At 40.6% G+C, this 21971-nt stretch overlaps 1 protein-coding gene across 1 annotated transcript in view; it reads left to right on the forward strand.

Annotated features, from left to right (window-relative positions):
• The window catches only part of LOC139623231 (gamma-aminobutyric acid receptor subunit pi), a 47833-nt gene extending 26437 nt beyond the window's left edge, over positions 1 to 21396 (forward strand). Inside the window, exons 3-10 of the mRNA XM_071481286.1 lie at positions 4549 to 4661; positions 6524 to 6591; positions 8880 to 9097; positions 11644 to 11726; positions 16045 to 16182; positions 16362 to 16514; positions 17237 to 17427; positions 17674 to 21396. Of these exons, the coding sequence (XP_071337387.1) occupies positions 4549 to 4661; positions 6524 to 6591; positions 8880 to 9097; positions 11644 to 11726; positions 16045 to 16182; positions 16362 to 16514; positions 17237 to 17427; positions 17674 to 18036 (1327 nt within the window). The 3' untranslated portion in view covers positions 18037 to 21396. The remainder of the gene's footprint in view (positions 1 to 4548; positions 4662 to 6523; positions 6592 to 8879; positions 9098 to 11643; positions 11727 to 16044; positions 16183 to 16361; positions 16515 to 17236; positions 17428 to 17673) is intronic.
• Positions 21397 to 21971: the final 575 nt, after the last annotated feature.

Genomic DNA, 21971 nt, shown 5'->3' on the forward strand with positions numbered 1-21971 from the left:
AATCAAAGTAGAAGATTGAGAAAGGAGAGAAGAGGAGCAGAATAAGCAAACCAGAGGGCTCATTACAGAGAGCAGCAGAAGATTTTGATCATGACAAACAGGGACAGACTGATCATTACTTCCTGCTGGCACTTCCTTTTCCACCACATTCAGAGAGCTAAGAAGTAATTATTTGTGTCTGGCCAATTAGCACATTAGAAGGCGTTGTTTACATCCACAGTGTCATGTGTCTGAGCTCGTAATGTCTCTGCAACATGTGCCGTGACAGATTAGGCCCTCAGAAATAAGCTGGTGTTGCTCATGTTGACATCCACCCGTTGAGGTAGTGGTTGTAGTGGTAATCTGCTGGGTGCATTTTTGGTGTGACTTGCACTGCACTTCCCAGAGATCATTTGTCACTGAAAGACAAGTGTTTAATGGGATTTATTTGATGAAGAAATTGTTATGGTTATTTATGGTAACTCATTCACAAACTACCTGTGAATCACAGAGGTTAGACTATAAACTTTTAGCTCAGCAAATGTAAAACTTTTCATGAACTTGCCTTAGATTAAAATTGATTTATTTATGTTGCTGATTAGTGCATCAATCGTTGTATTGCTGCTTTAAAATCTATGTATCATTTTTAAATATAAGTGGATGGAGTTTATCCCAGCATGCAGTGGGTCAGAGGCAGGGTCAACCCAGGGCTGGTTGCCTGTCCATCACTGGGCTAACGCTTCTAGACAGAAAAACACATTCACACCTACGGGCAAGTAGAACCTGAATGTGTTTATTCTGTGGGAGCCCAGCGGGCGGGTTCATGTGGTGTGAGGTCACAGTGCTTCATTATCATACTAAACCACATCATCCTCCATTTTCATGTTTTTCTTTCCACCAGTCGTCCAACCACACAGGTCATCACTTTTGAGTGTCTCCTGAAATAGCACCCCCGCAGCAACAGTAGTACTGCGCCTTGGTTGTCAGGGTTACAATAATGAACACGGCAACTGTACCTACCTTCATCGCCATGGTTACTATAATAACAGTCATGGCTTGGTTAGATTTCGGAAAAGATGGTGATTTGGGTTAAAATAAGTACTTCCTCAATATCAGACGATCTTTGTTGTCATGGTTACAATAACGACAACATGGTTAACTTAGAAACAACATAAACTGCTACTTTCACATGGGAATTGACCCATCCACCCCAACCTCCTCCTGACGTAGACTAAACTATGTCACCGCACTTCTCCCTTTGCTCCTGTAATAATTAGTACAGCCACTTCATGTTGCCTAGCAACAAAACGTAACTATGGGTCATAATAAACTGCTGCACAGACGACCTATGGGCTCGTTTCACAGGAGGACAGTCATAGAACATTTTTACTACTAGTGGACTTTCAGCTGTTTTGCTTGGAAAACAGCAGAATGCTAATGGATCTCCACAGCAGCGAACATCGCTCCTCAGCTGATACAGCGATACACATAAAACACAAAGTGATTTTTAAATGCACATTCATGACTTTGCAGTCAAACAACAGCTTGTGACTTAGTATGGCAGAGGCCCTCTTCAGCTCAGTTGTGTGCATTCAGTGTGTCATCTTGTTATTCTTGATGGGCAGCTGGGTGGGCAGGTGTGTCAGGTCTGTCAGAGAGCATTCTGGGAAAATGTGCGCTCCGCAGGCCGTGCTTTCATCTGGAGAGAGAGCGACCGTACAGTACATAAACATGAGTGATGTTTGTGTGTGTGTGCATTCGTTTATGTGCGTGGTTGCCACTGGTTGCACAAAGCCTAAATACCCTGTTGTCTTCATGATCATGTTTCTTAACAGATAAAAAACAAAGATAACTTGTTTGTATTAGCTGTCTGTGTGATTCTTGGAGCATCCTCGGGATCTAGCTTTCTTTTTTTTCATTGTCAGGGCTCAGTGGATAGCAACTGTTTGGCAGGTTGGAGAACTGAGGTCTCATCCCCGTCTGCAGGTGAAGGTTTAGACAGCCAAACATTAGAGAGTCTGGGGAATTACAGAGATGGATGGGCTGAGAGAAGCTGGGGGCTCTTAGCACAGATTCTGGTCAAGGGAGCAGTGTGTTATTGTCAGACTGTAAAAGATCTGTGAACATCAAAGACAAATAGCTCTGCTGCTATCAGTAAGTGCTATGTCATAGGATATGACATATCCTATGACATGGAGCCATCTCCATGATATATGGCTCCTCCATGTTTTCTGCACTTGCCGTGAATTCTAGTCTTTTTTTTGTAATTTAAAAATATTTTAATGTTATTTCCATGTTGTTTAACACATTTGCCCCTCTAACGTGTTTTATTTCTACGTTTCTTGCTGCTTTCCTGATATCACAGCAGAGTCACGTGTAGTGCTGCTGTGCACAAATGCACACACATCTCCCTCAAACAGAGGCGAAAGCATGTGTGAAGGTAACGAGGGTCACACAGGGCGACCCAGATTGATAATGCAGTACACCAGAGGCAGAGCGCTGTCACTTCTGCCACTAACATGGCTTTCCCATCCGAGGCTGCTGGCTGCTTAAACAACAGGCTACAAGCCATGTGAGTGAGATTTCATGCAGCATAGCAACAGTGCGCTGGGAGCGAGCTACCCCACTGTCTAAGCTGATTCGACACAGTCAGGTGAAACCAGTTCTGAGTTTCATGGGGAAGACTTTCTCTCTGCTTTTCTTTCTCGGAGAAGCCTTTCTGGTCCAGGCATGCAGCTCTCAGGTCGTGTGGTGGATCCACCAGGAGAGCAGTCTGTTCTCTCATGAGGAAGAAATAGAAAGAACAAGAACAAGAGGTTCCTTGAAAGACAGATGTGAGCTCACCGATTTGTTTTTTTATTTGTTTTCATTTGTTTTGTTTTCATTAATTTCTGATTTATTTCAGACAAAAAAATGCCACTAAAATGCCACTGTCTCCACATGCAGCTGCTAAAATGGTTAAAAAATATATTGATATTTTTTCATGCAATATTCAGCCTAGACAGAGACAACCACAGTGAAAGGTGTCAGTTTTATGTAATGTTGTTGGTATGATGTCAATATTATATCAGCAGATCTTTTCTTTGTCAATTGCGTGTCTCACACGTGAAAAATAGGCAAGACATCGAATCTCTAGATCATGCGATCGTGTCATGCAGGCAGTGTGTCCTCTAACCTGTTAACATGGGCACCAAAGTGAAAACCAAGACTTTCCACAGCCGCCACGCAGCCGCCACGCAGCCGCCACGCAGCCAGTGTGTTCCCGCCCTAACCACAGCCACACAGAGCTGTTAGCAAAGCCACAATTTTTTTTTTTTCATTAGACTCTAATTTCATTCCAAGTGCAATGGCTGTGTCTGTCTACAGCAAGCAAAGCTATAATGGGTTACATGGAGCATTTTATCATCAATAAATCATGACATTCATCTAGAGATGTTTCTATAATTAACATTCACAAACAAGGTCATCACCAAGAAGAAGACGCTGCGTCCCACAGGGTCAGACGTAGCGGGAAAAACTTCTGGACTGTTTCATGGAATAAAGAGAATTAGTTTTATGAAAAACAGCAGGAGGGGCAGGTTGTTTTACCGACATGCAGCGTGTATCATTCAGAAGGCAACAGGCTTCATGGAGCAGTGACACTGGCATGAGACTGAAACCAATTATCCAGGTCAGTTAATGTGTTAACAGCAATTACACAAAGGTATTAAAATTCATTCATAAAGAACTTTTGAAACATCTTCACCCCAGCTCTGAACGATATGGATATTTGCTGATAGTGTGTGATGACAGAAGCAGTCCATCTCACTTCTAGGTTCTGTGTCTTTATGGTACATTTGACTACAGCAGCATTGAAGTGACAAGGGTTGGGGGAGGGGTGGGGGGAGGGGGGGGGGGGATGCTGCCAGTGTATGGAGATGAATGTTTTCTGCCTCTGCACATGGCCTGATCTGTCTTGCTTCAGCCCCTCTTACATCATAGCACGTGCCTCAGGGCTTTCTCTCTACAGAGCAGGCTTTCTGTATTTAGAGCCCGAATTATACGCACACACACACAAACACACACACCACTGGGGAAGACGCAATGAGTATTCTTTTTCCCCTACTGCAATTGCGAGCAATATAATCATCTTCCCACACTTCAGTGTGCCTTCAAGGAGAGCATTCAGAACGAACTGGACAAAAAGAAATTCATGAAAGCAAACAGCGATTTTAAAGGCGTGAGTGAAAGGAGAAACAGAGATGGATGGTTTAAGACACTCTGAAACCACTCAATTCAAGGTAATCTAATAATTAAAAGAAGCAAAGAATATAATTTTTTGTTCTTTTCTTCTATTTCTTCACGTACTTTGGTTCCAAGTTGCCATTTCAATCTCCTGCCTTTTCTTTGACTTAGCACAGTTTGAAAGAATTTGCCGTAGAACTCAATTGACGCCCTGCAGTTTCTGTGAATAGGGAGGCAGCCGTGTGGAGGAATCCACCAGGTAAATGCACGACGAGGGAAAAATAATTCTTATTTCTGCCTTTCTCTCTCTCTCTCTCTCTTTCTTTTCTCTGTCTTTGTTCTCAGGTTGTTAGAGAGCTCACTGCTCAATGCAGAAGTGAAGGAAGGAGAGATCCTGCCGCCTACCATTCAGAGGCTGATGAAAGGATACAACAAGTACCTGAGGCCTTTCTTTGACAGTAAGGAAACTGGAGACACACGCACGCAGCCATGGAAATGACAGAGCACTCAGGGGAAATGTGTGTTTGATAGAGAGGGGTTCATATTGCAATTTTGTGCTTGCATGTCCCTTCTGAGTCACACAGGCTGACGTACATTTATTTGAATTTACTGCAGATTTATATTATAATATGAGACGAAGTCAAATTTATCTTTGAAATTGGTTTGACCATAATTACTCTGGGTGTAATAAAATCATAAGGAGGAAATATGTGCAGAAGAAAACAAGCATCAACACTGATATGAGGCCAGTAAATAAGTATATGTGCATACTTAACTAATACTGCTAAATATTACATTTTGACATTATTAAATCTATTAATATAATGTTGTTGGTAGTTGGTAGCAAATACGTTTCACTTTTCACCAGCTGACTGATTTACAAGCTGTAAAGAAACAAGTCGATCTCAGTGTTCACTTTCAGAGGAACAATGTTAAATCATTCCCTGCAAATCCCTCGTCCCCGTTATTGTTCCAAGCTCCGGGAATCCATCACAATGTGATTATGGTTTGTTTACTCACCGTTTCATCTGTGATAACACCCTGAACTTTACCAAGGCGAATGCTGTTCAACATGTTCACCAGCCCCCCTGCCCAGGAACACAGGTTTGATACATACTACATGGTAAAAGCACTGGTGAACACATATATTCACATATGTATTTACATTATTACTTCATACTCTGAGACCTTCCATGGGTTTTATTAAGGTCAAGCAGAAATTTTCCAGAGAGGCTTCACTGAAATTTCCCTTTCATCCTTTTTGTGGCATCTCTTAGCCACACATACAGTAGAAGAAAAAGTGTTTTCAATATTTCGGTGCAAGGTGCAGGGTTTCACTGCTTGTCAGTCCCATCCTAATGCCAGACAGCCTCAGGCACAGCCAGTAGCTTCGCTCACTGCAGTCTGACAAGGCATTTTGAAGCAGAATATACCCCAACTCAAACTTCATCATTATTTCTAAAGCTCTAGTGACCTTAAAGGAACAGCTCAACATTTTGGGTAATTTGCCTTCTTGCCGAGAGTCAGGCCAAAGCGTTAGTGAGCTTCAGAGGTGGTGGTAGGAAGATTTTCCCCATTTCCAGTCTTAATGCTAAGCTACGATAACTGGTTGCTCATATTTACTTGGAAGACATATCGATCATCTAAATTCCCCAGAGAGCAGGTAAGCAGATTTCCCAAAATGCTGAACTGTTCCTCTAAAGCTGTGCTCCTGTGGAAGTGTCAGCCACGGAGCTCAACTTTAAGGCTTCTGTTTAAATTGTGTGACTTTATGTGAAAGTAGCATGTAAGAAAATATACAAACACCTGCATACAGTAGATGCAAACGCATGCAGTGCCTACACATCCATACCGTACCAACACAGCTACAGTCAGCAAACACAAAAACACGTGCACTGTCTGCAGTCTCATTACTCTCTCTCACAGAAATGAAGATTGATGAGTGAGGGGGAATCAGAATGAAAGATGAGACACAGCAGAGCAGCAAAGTTGAAGCTACCCCCTCTTTGATGGTGAATCAGGGAGAACTAATTCCCTCAAGGAGGTTCACACTTGACAGACTGCAGCTGTTGATGTGCCAGCAATGTGGGGTCTTCAGCATTTTTAAATAGACTGTCCTCCAATAACCTTTCATTACACACATATGTATCAACCCTATATCCCCACTATAGCCGTCTCTCTACTGTCTCCTGTTACAACATACAACTCACAGTCACATGTACAGTCTGAACTAACACTCATGGAAAAAACAGTCACAATGTGGTGTAAAGAGAGGATGCCACATGCAGCAGTTTATTACTGGTTTTTTCTTTGTGTCTAGATGGTCCTGTGACAGTGGGCATGAGCCTGGATATTGCCAGTATTGACACCATCTCAGAGATCAACATGGTAAGATACATCTACTGCAACACTGTCATGTAAGGAGTCACAGCGTTTACTATCAGACCCAGGTCAAAGAAAAAAAATTCATCCATCTGCATCTGAGACTCTTATTAGTTTGGATTTTTCTGTTTCCACAATAACCAGAGCTGTTTGGAAATGAAGAAGCATTTTAATTTCAATGTTTGCTTTGAAAAATCAGTTTATTAGAATTATGGCTGATCTATTAAATCATAGGCAAGTACTTTGATATTAATTACCCAGTAATTTTTACACTGCTGAAATGAAATTGCAACAAATTAGCATGAAAAAACATCTCAATAATCTTGTATCATTTCTGTGATGCTGACATTGAAGTGTCGCTTTGAGGTACTTTGTTTCACTTCATATAAGAAATTATGATGTTATTATGAGGATTCGCAGCACTAAAAATTTTACAGCAATTATGTTGGAAATTTCAGCAGAATAGTTTTAAGAAAAATGACTTCTTTCTGCTATTTTGGTCAAACTACTGACAAATTATTGGGTAATTATAGGTTTACTTTTTTTTTTTTACTTTTTGACTTTGGTAGCAGTTTTTTAGTACTGTACAAAGGAACAGGTGGTTATTTTTCAGTTATTTCATTTTTTCACACTGACTGGTTTTAAAATTCATAGTAGCAGACAGTTTACAGGTTTATTATTATGTAATTACTGGCTGGTAATTTACTGGGTTACCAAACTGTGAAGGCCTCTTGCTCATTACAGAACAGTAATCCAGTTTATTTTTGGTTTTTGGTGTGAGGGAAAGTAAATAAGGTTTTACAACAGCATTGTAACTGTTGCTGTAACAACAAGAGCCAAAAGAAAGATTAAGAAACCTTCACATAAAGTAACTTTTTACTCAACTTTTCTTCCAGTCAAATCAAGTCACTGACATGTTTTGCTTCATAAGAGTCAAGAACCAATACGAATGAAACACAAAAGCGTTATAAAAATGTATGAACACAGGCTCTTTGCCCTCTCCAGAGAGGTTTGGATTGCCATAACGTGAACTCTGCAGAACCTTCTTTATTTTAACAGCACGTTTCACCAGGGTGTTTTACAGAATGTGTCAAAACACAGCCTATATATCTGTATAATTAAAAGCAACTACTCTGCCTCAAAGCCCCCTTTTATGATGCGTATAATGTTGAGTTTTTTCACTCTGTCACAGAGGTGTTAACTCAGTTCTGTTTTAGCATTGCGCTCATAGTGATGTACTAGACCACATTAGACTGAGAGATGTCTCCCATGTTTGTAAATGAGAAGGACAAAAGATTTGAAACAACTCTGAGTCCAGTATGACACTATTTTAATGACAACCTCCATAATAATCATATAATTGAATTTATATGTCTGACAATGTCACTAAAAAACAAATCATGAGCTAGAGACAGATGTAAAGGCAGGGCTGTTGTATTGGCTTGCATTAGATTGCAGAGGTGTACCTAATAAAATGGTCCCTGAGCGTATAATCTAGAGCAAGGCTGAATCTTTACTCAGAAAGAGCCACACACATAGAGGGTCAGCCCTCTCTCAGCTCTCATTTAGAAACTTCAGAATAAAAGTACACAACAAAATGAGACATAAACAGCAAAAACATGTCACAGTCACAAAATAGCATCTCAAAAATAATGATAAAAATTAATGCTGAAGCTTCAAAACCTTCAAAATTTTAACTACATGAATGTAAAAACAACTATAGGAACTTTTCATTTGTGAGACTGAATCTCCATAACAACATTCAAGCAGAGATTGCAACAGAGCATAATAGCTCATTTTGCTCATAAGGAATTGGACCAAAATCCACCAGTCAGTCCATGTGTACATCTCACCTCAGCAGTAGACAGAACACTGGCAGTCCTCTGGGACTGAGAGGCTTCATTCCTGTGCAGCTGAACATGTTTGGTGATTAAATCACACTCACAGCTTGTTGCCACACAATGGCAGAAACTGATTATGTAGCCACACATACATCAGGACTTTTCAGAGCGGATCTCAGAAAATATGTTCATTGTCCTGAAAACCAGAGCAGACTTGCTGACTTGAAGCAATGCCGAGGATTACTGTTGCTCCAGGCACAGAGGGGCTTAGGGACCTGACGACATCAATACCCAACAATGCAAAAAAGAGCCCCAAGCTGACTAATGAAATACAAGTGCCAAAGAAGAAGCTTGGTTTGCAAAAACTTCACTTGTCTGTCAGCAGATTATTGACGTACTTGTTAAAGCAGTCTTTATTAGCCGTGTCGTGACCTCTGGGTCCCAATCCTGCAGGACTACACCGCCACCATATTCCTCCGCCAGCGCTGGACAGACGAGCGTTTGGTGTTTGAAGGCAACAAGAGCCTGAGTCTTGATGGACGGCTTGTGGAGCTCCTCTGGGTCCCCGACACCTTTATCGTGGACTCCAAGAAGTCCTTCCTCCATGACATCACCGTGGAGAACAGACTGATCCGCATCTTCCCCAACGGGACGGTTCTGTACGCGCTGAGGTGGGATAACGAACAAGACTGTTGGTTTATTGGTTGTTATGTTTGTTTGTTTTTCTCCTGCTCCGACAGACAATGAAAAGTAGGCCAGGGAATGGGGAAGAAATTGGCTGAGGGAGGAAGCGTGGGTTGAAGTCGAGATAATGTGATTGCAAAGCAGGAAGTTGTGTCAATCGTATTACTTGGCTATTGGATTGTATGAGTACGGGAGTATGTGTTCTGTCGATACACAGAGCTGTAGTTTAACAATGCAACATAAGCCCCCACCCACCCCCCATCATAAAGACCTCTCCAACAGACATTGCTCTGTGTGCACAGGTTTAACAACTGACAATCTCTTGTCAAGTGTCTGAAACATAGTTGATGAGATGTTGGCAGAGAGGTTATACAGTAGATAGAAAGGTTATAAATCATGCAGCAAATGAATTTGTTCAGCTCTTTTAAGCCTGTGATGATGGGATTTACATGTCCCACTGTTTGTATGCCACATAAACCTCGTAAACCTCAGCTCATATATGGATTGTATAATAGCCGTCTGTGGTGATTTCACTTCACACACACAGTCCTTCAGCTCAGTGGTGCTGAACTTCTTGTCATGCATACGGTCGTGGTTGCACATGGTCTAGTTACACAATGAGAGGGAAAAACGGGCACATGGGAGAGTCTCGCTGTTCTAATGGGAAATTTGTAGCCATCATAGGAGGAAAAATGTACGTGGGTTTCGTGTTACAGGAAATTGTTTTGGGTATTTAGGCTCGGTTCAGTCTGGCTCCACAGTTCATCATGTTTCTATGGCATGAAATCATCAGGGGGGCACTGTGCTGCTCCTCTTCATACAGGGGATCTGGCACATCAGCATGCTTGTCTGAGTTTTGAGTTTGATGCTTTTATTTATGACATTTTTGATAACAAGTACTTACATTGTCATGTGCAGCAAGACACGATTTGTTGATTTATGTTGTTCTGAATGTGTGCGTGCCTGTGTGTGTGTGTGTGTGTGTGTGTGTGTGTGTGTGTGTGTCTGGTCGTCCTTTGCCTCCATACAGAGAATTGCACTGTTTCTGGCTTTGCTGTGACAGAGGAAATGAGGAGGAGAGTAGCTCTTCACAGTCTGAGAGCAGAGAGAGTACAACAAGCCAAAAAAGATAGTCAGGAGAGAGAGATGGAACTGGGGCTGTGAAAAAGGACGACAGTTAAATGAGACACACTGAGGTGATTGTAGCCGATAAGAATTACTGTATGCTATATCTATGGTTTAGAAGGGTCTGGCTCATATTTGTGATGTAATTTGAAAGCAGTGATCCAAATGTCAGTACAGTAAAGCGATGAGATGCCTCTCAGACAAAGGCTTGTGGTGAATTGCTGTAGCAGTCATGGTGCACGGTCGACTGCCCAGGCGGATTTTCTGAGGGTCCACCTCCATTTTCTCAAGTCAAGCTGTTGCACAGAAATACACATCAGTGTCTCATAAGTGGTCATGGATAAAGATCATGGATATTTTGTATAGAAATGTTCCTTAAAATGCTCCTTCGCTACAAAATTATTAGTGAAAACAATGAATTTGAAGTTTGTATAAAAAAGTTCAAAATAACTTTTAGCAGAGTCCATGTGTGAATTTAGTCTTTGTCAGAATCAGAATACTTTATTGATCTCCAGAGGGAAATCAGGTTAAATTACAGTTGCTCCCTCAAGAATGGAAATGTAACAGCTAAGAATAAAGAACAACATAAGATTTGAGAGGTAAATAAGTTGGTACATCATTTTAATTAAGAGCATATTGATGCCCTTAAGAACAGAAACATGCATTACCCTGGATACCCTTTATCCTTCTATAACAATAAAAGATATTTCTCCTACAAGATCAATATATGCAATTTGAGATATAATGTGAATCAAAAACATGTTTGTTTCTGTTTTTACAAATGAAAATACAGAGGTTTATTTAATTTTTTCATAAAGACTTTATTGGCCTCTTTTGTATATTTAGAATGATTATTGTATTTTACAGTAACATTTGAACATTGCATCATGTCAGGGAGCTTTTTTTTCTGCTGGTCTCTCCTGGCTGATTTCTTAAACAATGGAGTTGTAGTTAGAAACTGAAATCAACTCTCAACACAAATGAACATTTATGCGTGGCATCTTTATTTTAATAATCATATTGTATCATTATTACAATTTTGCATTACTTAAAATCAATATACAGCAAGACAGGCTTGCAGGCTTTATACATAATGGCCCAGATTAACAACATGACAGCAATGTAAAGTGAAGACCTCTCCATTACCTGTGATCTCCAATTACAAATAGAAGGCTAAATGTGTCCATAATTTCATATACACCAAAAACCAGTCCAGCTGATTCCTTAGAACAGCACAACTTCAGCCAGAGAGCTGGAAAATAATTCACAAATCTCCCCTGTTGTTTGTTTGTTTGTCTGAATGAATGCCTGTGTTGAGTCACAACCACTGATGCAAAAATAACATCTACTGCAGGTATCCTCTATCATGGAATTCCCTTTTAATGACATGAACATATCGGCTTTTCAGGATTACCACCACTGTGGCCTGCAACATGGATCTGACCAAGTATCCCATGGACAAGCAGACGTGCACGTTACAACTGGAGAGCTGTAAGGACACTTCATATTTCATAGAGAAAAGCAGACGTCTGCTGTGGCAGGGTTGGTGGGTGTTGGTGGATGATTTCAAATGAATCATGATCAAACCAAAGGATCAAACAGATCATTTTCTCTCATCTTCTAAACCGCTGGTGTGTGTGTGTGTGTGTGTGTGTGTGTGTGTGTGTGGTCCAGGTATTCCTCATGTTGTGGGGACCTCAATCTGTGTACACAGTCACATTATGGGGACTTGTCTTCCTTCTGGTGACAAGAAACAAGTCCCATGGTATAAATAAATGATTTCTACATTAACCTGTGAAAATGGTCAACAGGTAACAGTTTGGTAAATATGCCTGGTTACTTTCTTGACAAGTGTTAGATAAGAAGATCAGTACCACTCTTATACGTGTCTTTGTTAAGCTGGAGGCAGGAGACCACTAGCTTAGCCTAGCATAAAGAAAACAGGGGTGAACAGTTAGCCTTGCTTATTCCAAAACTGAAAAATCGACCTACTAACACCTTGAAATCTTTCTCATTTAACACATTGTATCTATCTTGTTCAATCGATAACAGTTTTTTCTTTAAAAAGATTTTCTTTAAAATCAAAACATCATCACATTTTGATTGTTGAATGCATTTAAAACATTACATAAAACATTAAACAATACAGCATGTTAATTTGTGATCTTAAGAAGTGCTGCTAGGCGTTCTTTTGAACTGGGCAGAGCCAGGCAATCCATCGCCCTCATTTTGCTAAGCTAAGCTAACTGTGTTTGTAGTGAGAGTGCACATGCACACACAGGATGCTTGGTGGCAGTAACGCGTACAAACACATTACAAGGAAAAAAACTGCCAGGAACAAACATTAGTGTAAATACTTAGAAAGTATTCAAAATGCCTTTGCACATGTTTTATGGGGATCATTCATCAGGGATACACACAGTTTGTTTGGTGAACAACCAAACTATGCACACATGAGTTTTGTTTGTTTACAGCAAAGTTTCGCCTTAATCCACAAACACAAGATTGATATTGATCCCTAACTAACTCAGCCAAAAATCGAGCATCTTTCCTGAAATGTTAAATTATCCTGTCGGTCCTCTAATGATTCAAATATGCTTCTCATAACAGCCTTTTTCCCTGAAGCCCTTTGGCACCATGTTTTAGGGTGAGCCCTCTCCTTGATACCGAGCCCACTTAATCTTACAAATCCATTAAACTCATATGAATAACTTAAGAATTCAAACCTCTGCCAGAAGGCTTCACAAATCATTTTCCTGATAAAATTCTGGGATTTCTTGACATTTTCTTGAAACAAGAGGAGGTTTGCCTAATGTGGACATATTTTCAGAGGTTTAAAGTGGAAATGCAGGGGCTGTATGTTTATAATTAAAGCTAATTATTATCAAGATTTAATTACAGGATGGGATGGATTTTTTGGCTGCACCAGGGATTGGAAGGAAGCTAAACTTCCCCCCTCCTCTCTCAGCACTCCCTCACACAACTGCCATCTTTGCTTTCCAGCTCGCTTTAGCTCCATGCTATTAAATGACAGCCAGTCAGGCTAAGCTAAGTCTGATCCCTGCCAGAAGCCCACCAGGACCTCGGCGCCAAATAAAACATTTAACGGCAGCTCCAGTCCCACCTAGCAGACAAAAAGACATCTGGAGGTTAAAGTTAGGTAACTGAGAGGATGATGGATCCTTCCTCCACTGCTTCAATAATTCCAGGCTAAATATCTCTATCTCTCTCTTGTTCCATCTGTCTCTCTTTTTCAGCCTCTCTCTCTCTCTCTCTGATCCTGCTGCTCCATCTCTCCTGTTTTCTCTCTGTCTCTCTCTTCATTCCTCTGCTCCTTCAATCTATTTCCCTCTTGCTCTGTCTCTTTATGAAGATGTATATTCAAGGATTTATTTCTTTTAATGCTGTGCCAGAAGTGGATCCTCTGCACAGGAGGAAGGTTTAAAGAGAGCGTCGTTGTGGGAGGGTGCGGGGCATTTAGAGCGTTCTGACAGCAGACAGAGTGAGAGGATGGTCACAGTCTTTTGTGATCTTTGCTTTAATTCAACTTTTGGTGACCCAATTTAAACTCTTTGGTTGTGAATGTGGCTACTTGTTTCCAAGGGGCCACAAGGCACTGGAAGGTTGAATGTACCCCCCATGCAACTCTTTCCATGCTGTTGCACTGCATGTCATTAGCAATCTGTGTCTGTAATTTGTACAGTAATGTCAGGGCTTTAGGTCAGGAAAATAATGAGTTCTTCTTGTAGGAGCAGAAAACTGGATTTACAGGACCTTTCAGCATCAAAGTCACCACTGCCCTTCATTAGGGACTTTGCTCCCAGCATCATGCCTCACCCTGGTCTTTAACACATGACTCCATGTGGGTTTAAATTGGAAGAGTGATGGCAAATTAACAAGCATCTTGTGTACATCAGATAGCAGAGGTGTTTCCCAGCTTCAGTCGACGGTGCAACAGTGCTACTTCTTTCTTTCTCCTATTCTCTTGCTCCCTCTGCAGATAACTCAGGAAAATACACCAAAGAGGTTTCCTCTTCTTAACCACATCCTTTTGTCTTTAATACGTTTTATTATTAGAGCCACATCTGTTATTATATTTTGACACTAATATGGTTATATTGTACTATCCAAAGCACTACCACACTTAGCTGTGGTGTCTTTGACCATGTTAATTTTGCATGCCTTCTTCTTTTTCAAGTTTTATTTGGGTTATCTAGACTCTCTAGGGCCCAGTGCAATATGCATGATTGGTCTGTTGTGGTATGAGGCAAGAATTAAGCTCTTCATCAAGACTCTCTTCTTTTTTGCTACCCTCTTTGAAGAATTGAATGAACAACACAAATGCATTTCCATTAGCAATTCCTGTTGGATCTCTCTGTGTCAAACTGTGTTACAGTGAATAATGGGGGGAGGGGGGTATTCTCTTTCCACTGTGACTGTAACTGCATGCATGAAACATGGACTGTTGCATTTACATACTGTGCCAAATTCATGTGTTGTTTTAGTGGCATATATTTTGAGTGTTGCACTGTGTAGACTTTGCCCGTTTGCTTCTCTGGGGAAACGTGATGTCTAACTAGCTTTTCAAAGGTCTTCTCACATTCACTTTGGTTCTTGCCAGATATCTCTCTTGTGGTGATGTTTAGCATAAGAGGGAATTTACCACCCGCTCCGGGCTGCAATCCCAAACAGCTCAACCTAGGGGGTTCAGACTTTAGCATAGCTTTAGCAATTAACATTCCCAGCTGTTCTCACCAGTGCTACTTTGGGATTTAGTTAAAAAGAAACTACTAAAATGATTTATATATCATCATCATAAATAGATACAGCAGTTTTCTGGTTAATGTAATGTGCTTGCAATATTTCCACCTGCACTGTGTTGGCCATTTAAAGGTCACTGGCATTACTGCTTATATATATATATATATATATATATATATATATATATATATATATATATATATATTCACTTGGACTCAAGGATGAGCTGATTGTAATTTTAAGTCAAAGAAGGTCGCTGTTTCTGGCCAAAACTCAATTGAAAACAGCTGCCTCCTGCAGCCAGAAACAAGGTTAATGAGAACATTAACTGAAGCAGTACAATAAAGTTGTTGTAAATCCAAAACTGTGAATTGAAAACAAACTGCAAAGAGATGAGAGGAACAAAAGAATCAGGTGAAAACTCTCTGTGCATTTTTATGCATTGTATGATGTTTATGGATTGTCCATCCATCCCTCTGAAAACAACATCACAGTAACGCATTGAGGGGATTTCTTAAAATTTGGCACAAATGTCCACTGATTAGATTTTAGTGGTCAAAGGTCAAAGGTCAAGGTCAAGGTGACCTCACATTCTTGTGAATCAAATAGATCAGGAACATCCAGAAGGAATTTCATTGCTTCTGGAACAAACATTCACTTGGACTCAGTGATGCACTGATAAGTATTTGGTGGTCAAAGGTCAGAGGTCACTGTGACCTCACAAAACACACTGTTGGCCTTTAGTTACAAATTCATACACTAATTATAACAAAATTTATTTCAAATGTCAATAAGGATAAAATTAAGTGATGACATTTTATACCCAAGTGGTCAAAGGTCAACTTCACTGTGACATCATAATGTTGTGCAATGTTCAGAGGCAAACAATCGCGAGGTGGAAATTCTAGTTTACTACAAGTAACACATTTCATATTACAAACACTATTTGATTCATTGTCAGTTTATAAAAATGTTGATTAGTGCAGCTTTACATTATTTTCTGTGATGTCACTGAGTCAGTAAGTTTCTTCTCTTTCTTTTCTTGCAGGGGGTTACAACATTAATGACGTCATGTTCTACTGGACCAGAGGAAATGAGTCTGTCAGTGGTTTGGACACTCTACAGCTGGCCCAGTACACAGTAGAAGACCACTACACATCTGTCTCAGAGGCCATCTATGAAACTGGTAACGATGAGATTCAAAACCACTCTGTAATGTTACTCCCAGGGCTATGCTACTGTTTAAACAGCAGTGTAACATTGATAAATACTGTAAGATTAGAGCCTCTTTGTTAAGGAATTTTTTTATCCACACCAAGTTTTCTGTCATCACTACATAGACTGACGTTGTCCCTCTTTTTAAAGGCCATTACCCCAAGTTGGTGTTCCACTTTGAGCTGAAGAGGAGCATTCTGTACTTCATCCTGGAGACTTACGTCCCCTCAAGCCTGCTGGTTGTTCTCTCATGGGTTTCCTTTTGGATTTCCCTGTCCTCTGTTCCAGCACGTATCTGTATAGGTATGAGGCAAAGCAATCTGTTTTCACTCAAATGTGGATATGCGCCTTCCTGACTAAATGTCATGTACCTTTACATTGCACCAAATCTTATCTATGTATTGTGTTTCTCTGTAGATGTTGTGTACTATTGTTATGAGAGAAAGAATCCAACCTACTTCTCTTTTTCATCAATCATGAGTATTTGTTTACTATTACAAAGATATGAGAGATGTTTGCTTTCCTCTCCATGGAGCACAAATGTTGGTCTGGGTTTGATTTTAGAGGGCTGATGGTTGAAGAGAGCGTCTGTGACACCGGTGGGAACATCCAAGCATAGATGTTCTGTTGAATTAGATCCACTAGCCCTCCAGAGGGGACAGTTGGATCTAAGTTCTCAAAACAAACACAACAACTTTTTTTTTTTTTTTTTTTCCTACCTTGAGTATGTGCAACTTTAGCATCTCATTTATTTAGTCCTGGAGTCCTGTCATCACTGTGAGGATGACCAAACAAGAGCTGTAGGCATATTCTTAACTTTGGAGAAGCACATTAACATATTTCCTAGAAACATTTAAGGATTTCTTAAAATTAGAACATTTTACAGTTACAGATGTGGGTGCAGAAGAGTGACTAGAGTTATCTGCTGGACCTCTATCAGAATGTATGGTTTGAGAATCTGTGATATCTTGATCTTAATCATATATTGTGTCTTTCTGATTGTATCTGTGTGTATTCTGTGCCAGGAGTGACCACAGTGCTGACCATGACCACTCTGATGATGGGAGCCCGCACGTCACTGCCCAACGCCAACTGCTTCATCAAGGCCATTGATGTTTACTTGGGAATCTGCTTCAGCTTCATCTTTGGCGCGCTCATCGAGTACGCTGTGGCCCACTTCTGCACGCTCACATACACCGACTCACACATGCTCATGGTGAGAGCCGCCTCTTGTTCATTGTTGTGGTCATTGCTGCTGTTGTGGTCACAGTAACTGTCTTCATGACGGTGGTCGTTGTCATCTTCGTCACCGCCATCAATTGTCATCATCATCATCATCATCATCATCATCATCATGTCATCATGAGTACGTTGGGGTAAGTTGAAGAGGTTCATCGAGCATCATGTTTTTGTTTCCCTTTAAAACTTGTTCTACTGTCTCTTCTCTCTCTCTCTCCTGCAGTACGGCCACCACATGCACGAATTTGACGATGAGATGAACGGCATCGTCACCACCATCTCCACTCACTCCAGAGCCAAGAGACGCAAGGAGCCTGCTGCAACTCCTTCCCCAGCTCCTACCTCCACAGAACTCACTGTCAGGCCCTCCAGCCCCTCTGGCAGTGAGCCTAAGCCTGAGGCGTCGCCTCCAGAGCCCACACACTGGTGCCTCACTGTCCTGGCCACCGTCCGCAAAGTGCTCCGCTCCATATACTGCTGTCACGTGGAGAACCCCCACCACATAGACAACTACTCCAGAGTCACCTTCCCCCTGTCGTTTGTCATGGTTAACCTGCTCTACTGGACATATTATCTGTACTTCTAGCATTTGCTCGAGTGCAACGTGTCCCAGAGAGTGTGAGACAGAGAGCGTATGTAGAAAAGAAGCGTTCTTTACTGTATGTGTTATTTAGACGTGTTCTGAGATGAGTGTATGTAATTTCTACATTTGGATTCATGAGCAAAGTAGCATACTAATAAGGGATTATTTTGGGGAAGAAATAATGTTTATGACTACAGTTCCATTTTTTTTAATAATAACGTGTGAGTCATTACTTCAGATTTTATACATCAGGCTTCAAACTGTGGGTCTTCCTGACATTCACTGGCAAGATTTGATAAATTCTGATGCACCTTGAGATGAAACTAGTATTGCTTACAAAAAAAGAACAGTCTGCATCTTTCATGCGATAGTATCATTGTGCAGGTTATTACTGTCTGACATGGAGAAGATGGAGCTGTAATTCAAGGTTTTATGACAGAATTTGCTAGCACTGTCAACCGAGGGTAAATGCCTGTTGTGATGGATTGATCATTGATACTTTACAACTTCATTTTCCGTTTCTGCCTGCAGGTACAACATTTAAAGTGAAAAAGGAAAAGTAACGGATTGCAGAAGAGGTGTAAAAAAGAGAGAGGAGGGAGGTTGGAAAATCACTCAGCAACTGAGTGTATTAATAACTATAAACCAGTCACCCAAGGACGATCATTTCGGATCGCTGCTGAAAGCTCCCTTTCTTGTGTGTCCCTCTGTGAGTTATTTTTAATTCAGAGAGCAACACTGTCCCTCTTTGCCTGCATTTATTTTTTCATTGACACTATAAATGTAGTGGCCTTTGATCCCTTCAGTTGTTCTCTGGAAATCTAGTTACCACGAACAGTCTTATGGCACCTGTCGTCACACAAATCTGCTCCGCTGCTCCTTAAGGAAAGCAACTTACACACCCAACAACTTGAGCTACACACTGTTCAACATTAATTAAATATTGCATCATGTTAATAATTAGAGTGAAATATCATAGTTACATTGTAGTTGTCACCAGTACCTGCCCCCTCACCTTTCAGCCAATTACATCAAAGCATCTCTCTACAGGGCTCAACGACTGCTAATAAGCTAGCTCCTATTAGCAATAATGCAAAACTAATTCCTATCAACCAACTAGCTGATGATGCTAATAAAGACAGTGTAATAACACTGTAACTAACCTCCCTCCCTCTATGTAGTTTAACAACGCTACATTAAGCTAGCCAGCTAACTAGCTAGGATGGATTGTGAGCTTGGATCATTTATTTGATATTCTGAAGCGCTAGTATTAGCAACAGCAGCTAGCTGGCTGAATAATAATAATTGCCTCAGCAGGTTTGTGTTTCTAAAAATATTCCTAAGAGACACACACACTTTTGTGAGCTCTTGCAAAGAGGAGCTAGCTTGCTAGCTGGCAGGTAGCAAGTCAGCTAGGTGAGGTGTGTGCATATGATTGGCTGAACGGTGAGGGGGCGGTGATTGGTGAGTCATTATGGAAGTGTCACTGCACACTTTGTGGCTCCATACAAACTGGGCAGATGCAACAGATGTGGATATACAGGGCAGCAACACCTGGAGTGTCATGTACCATATTATCGTGAAATAAGGTATATGAAATACCTCTCTATTTATGGGCTGCGGGTAATGAAGATCTGGATGTTTTAGACATTATAGAGAGAGTTGAATATAGATGGAATAGCCAAACTGTTTCAACAGGATGTCAACATCTGTCCAATTTCCAAACGGTAAAATGCCTGGATGTGCTACAGTTGAGATAGCTCTCCCTTTCTCAGTTTTTTAAGCTGTTGTCATCTCCTGCTTCGTGAGTGTAAGTGTAAGTTCAGGTGATTCAGTATGTTTGCTACCAGTCGTGTGAACCAAAGAACCAAAGATTCCTATTTGATTCACCCCCCCTCTTGGTTTCCCCTCCGTTCTCCTACGAGGAGCTTACAATTGCATTTTCAAATGTTAATATCATATTTGTTAATCATAGAAGAATTCTGAAATAGCATGCAGTCAATGAGCAGATGAACATGACACTTCATATTTCAGATGGAAAACAGGATTCAGTTGAACAAAGAGATGCATGCTTATTGCTGTATTGAATATTGCTGTGACATACTCTCACTCATTTAAATTTAACGGTCCCTTTAGCCGTGATGAAAGTCACAGTCATTACATTTTTAAGAAACTACCTTTCGATGTATATTGAACATAATGCAAGGCTAAATCTTCAATATATACTTATGCTTCATTGCCTTTTAAACTGTTTATGTTCATATTTTAGCTGCACTGCTTCTCATGTTTTTATCTATTTTTAAATATTGTCATCAACTACCAAACCTTTTGACTGCTCTCTTTGCCTGCCAGTAATAGAAAAGTAGGATTTACTTCAGTTTCTGTTCTTCCTGCATGATTTTCAAGTGCAACTTTTGTTTCTTCTGCTTTGTTTGATTTGGTTTGGGTTTAACATGATGGAGAAGACTCATCATAAAATGCTCAGCTGAGGCTGTTGACAGGATTAAATGTATATTTTGACTGCTAATGACGCCACTTTGATTTTGGGTCAGTGCAGGATGTTCATATTTCTGTACTCATTTTCACTTATTTGAACTTTATTCTTTGAAAGGATGAGTGATCAGTGACAGTGAATATTTTTGCCATGGACTGAGCTGCGTCTGCTCTGTGGACGTCAGTGAGCAGTGACCCATTGAAAAGGTCAGTGTGATAAAACACAGACTGTGAGGTTTTATACAATATTGCAGCACGGTTGTAGTTTTGATAGTTCTTCTCAGTAAATAGTACAAGAAATGAATGCCATCATGGAGCCAAAGAACCAGAAGAGAAACCACTAAAGCTTTCCATCAGTGTGGATGCAAATAGAACATTTTTTCACCCAGCAATGAAGCTGATCCATACACATGGCTGGAAAGTATCAATTGTCCTATGGCTCCACAGTCACAACTACATTATCAGGGCTGGTTTGCTCTGAATGGGCAGCATTTTGGCTGGCTATGAATACCCAAGGCAGGTGTGAACATAACAAAAAGAAAATTAAGAAGCAACATTATGGGCAACATTGCCAGGACATATTTGAAGCAACTTTTCAGCAACTTTGGGCAACAGAAAATAGGAGAAGATGTACTGTTGGACTGCCCTTTCTTTTCCCATCCTGAGACATGTGAAATAATGCCTCAAGGTGACGTTGGCTACCAACCTCACAGTTCTTTGGACATCTTCATGTGACATGTATTTATATACTGTAATACCATGTTAATATAGGTATCGGTTTGCTTAACCTGTTGTAAATAAATAGTGACACTATGCATGTTTATTTGGTGTATGAATATGAATGATAGCAATAAAAAAGGTTTAATGTGTCGTGTTTATACATTTTACTCATTGGGGATGTGACATTAGTTATGACATCAAAAGTCAAGAAAGCAGCTTGAAAATGTGAGTAAGTGTCCAAAATTTAAATAAGGGGTACAGCAGATCAGAGCAGTTTGCCTGCAGACATGCAAATGTGTGTGTTAGTGTGTTGCAGATGTTAGGGCAGCAGTGTCCCAGTGGGAGTGGTGGAGAATGTGAGTATTAATTCCCTGCGGCACCATTAACTCTGAGTCAGCAGAATATAGAGTGAGGAGATGATCTGAGATTATCATACAGTACAAACACACACACACACACACACACACACACACCCCTAGATTTTATGGTTAATGTAATGCTTTCCTTCAAAGACGTACTAGACCATTTTGCTCTCTGGTGATTCCAAATGGGAAAAAAGTAACAGAATTTTTAAGTGACTTCATTACCAACAAGTATGAATATGAACTATTTTTTTCTTATTAACACGGTGGAAAAGCTCTAGAAGCACCAGTTATTTGCAGTTGTTTGTGTTTTTGGTGTGACTGACACAAAGCGTGGATAATGAATGAAGTGGACATCCTGAT

The sequence above is a fragment of the Trachinotus anak genome, unplaced genomic scaffold, assembly GCF_046630095.1.
Source record: "Trachinotus anak isolate AG129_WGS33_773 ecotype Australia unplaced genomic scaffold, CSIRO_AGI_Tana_v1 ptg000007l, whole genome shotgun sequence".
Taxonomy (NCBI): Eukaryota; Metazoa; Chordata; class Actinopteri; order Carangiformes; family Carangidae; genus Trachinotus; species Trachinotus anak.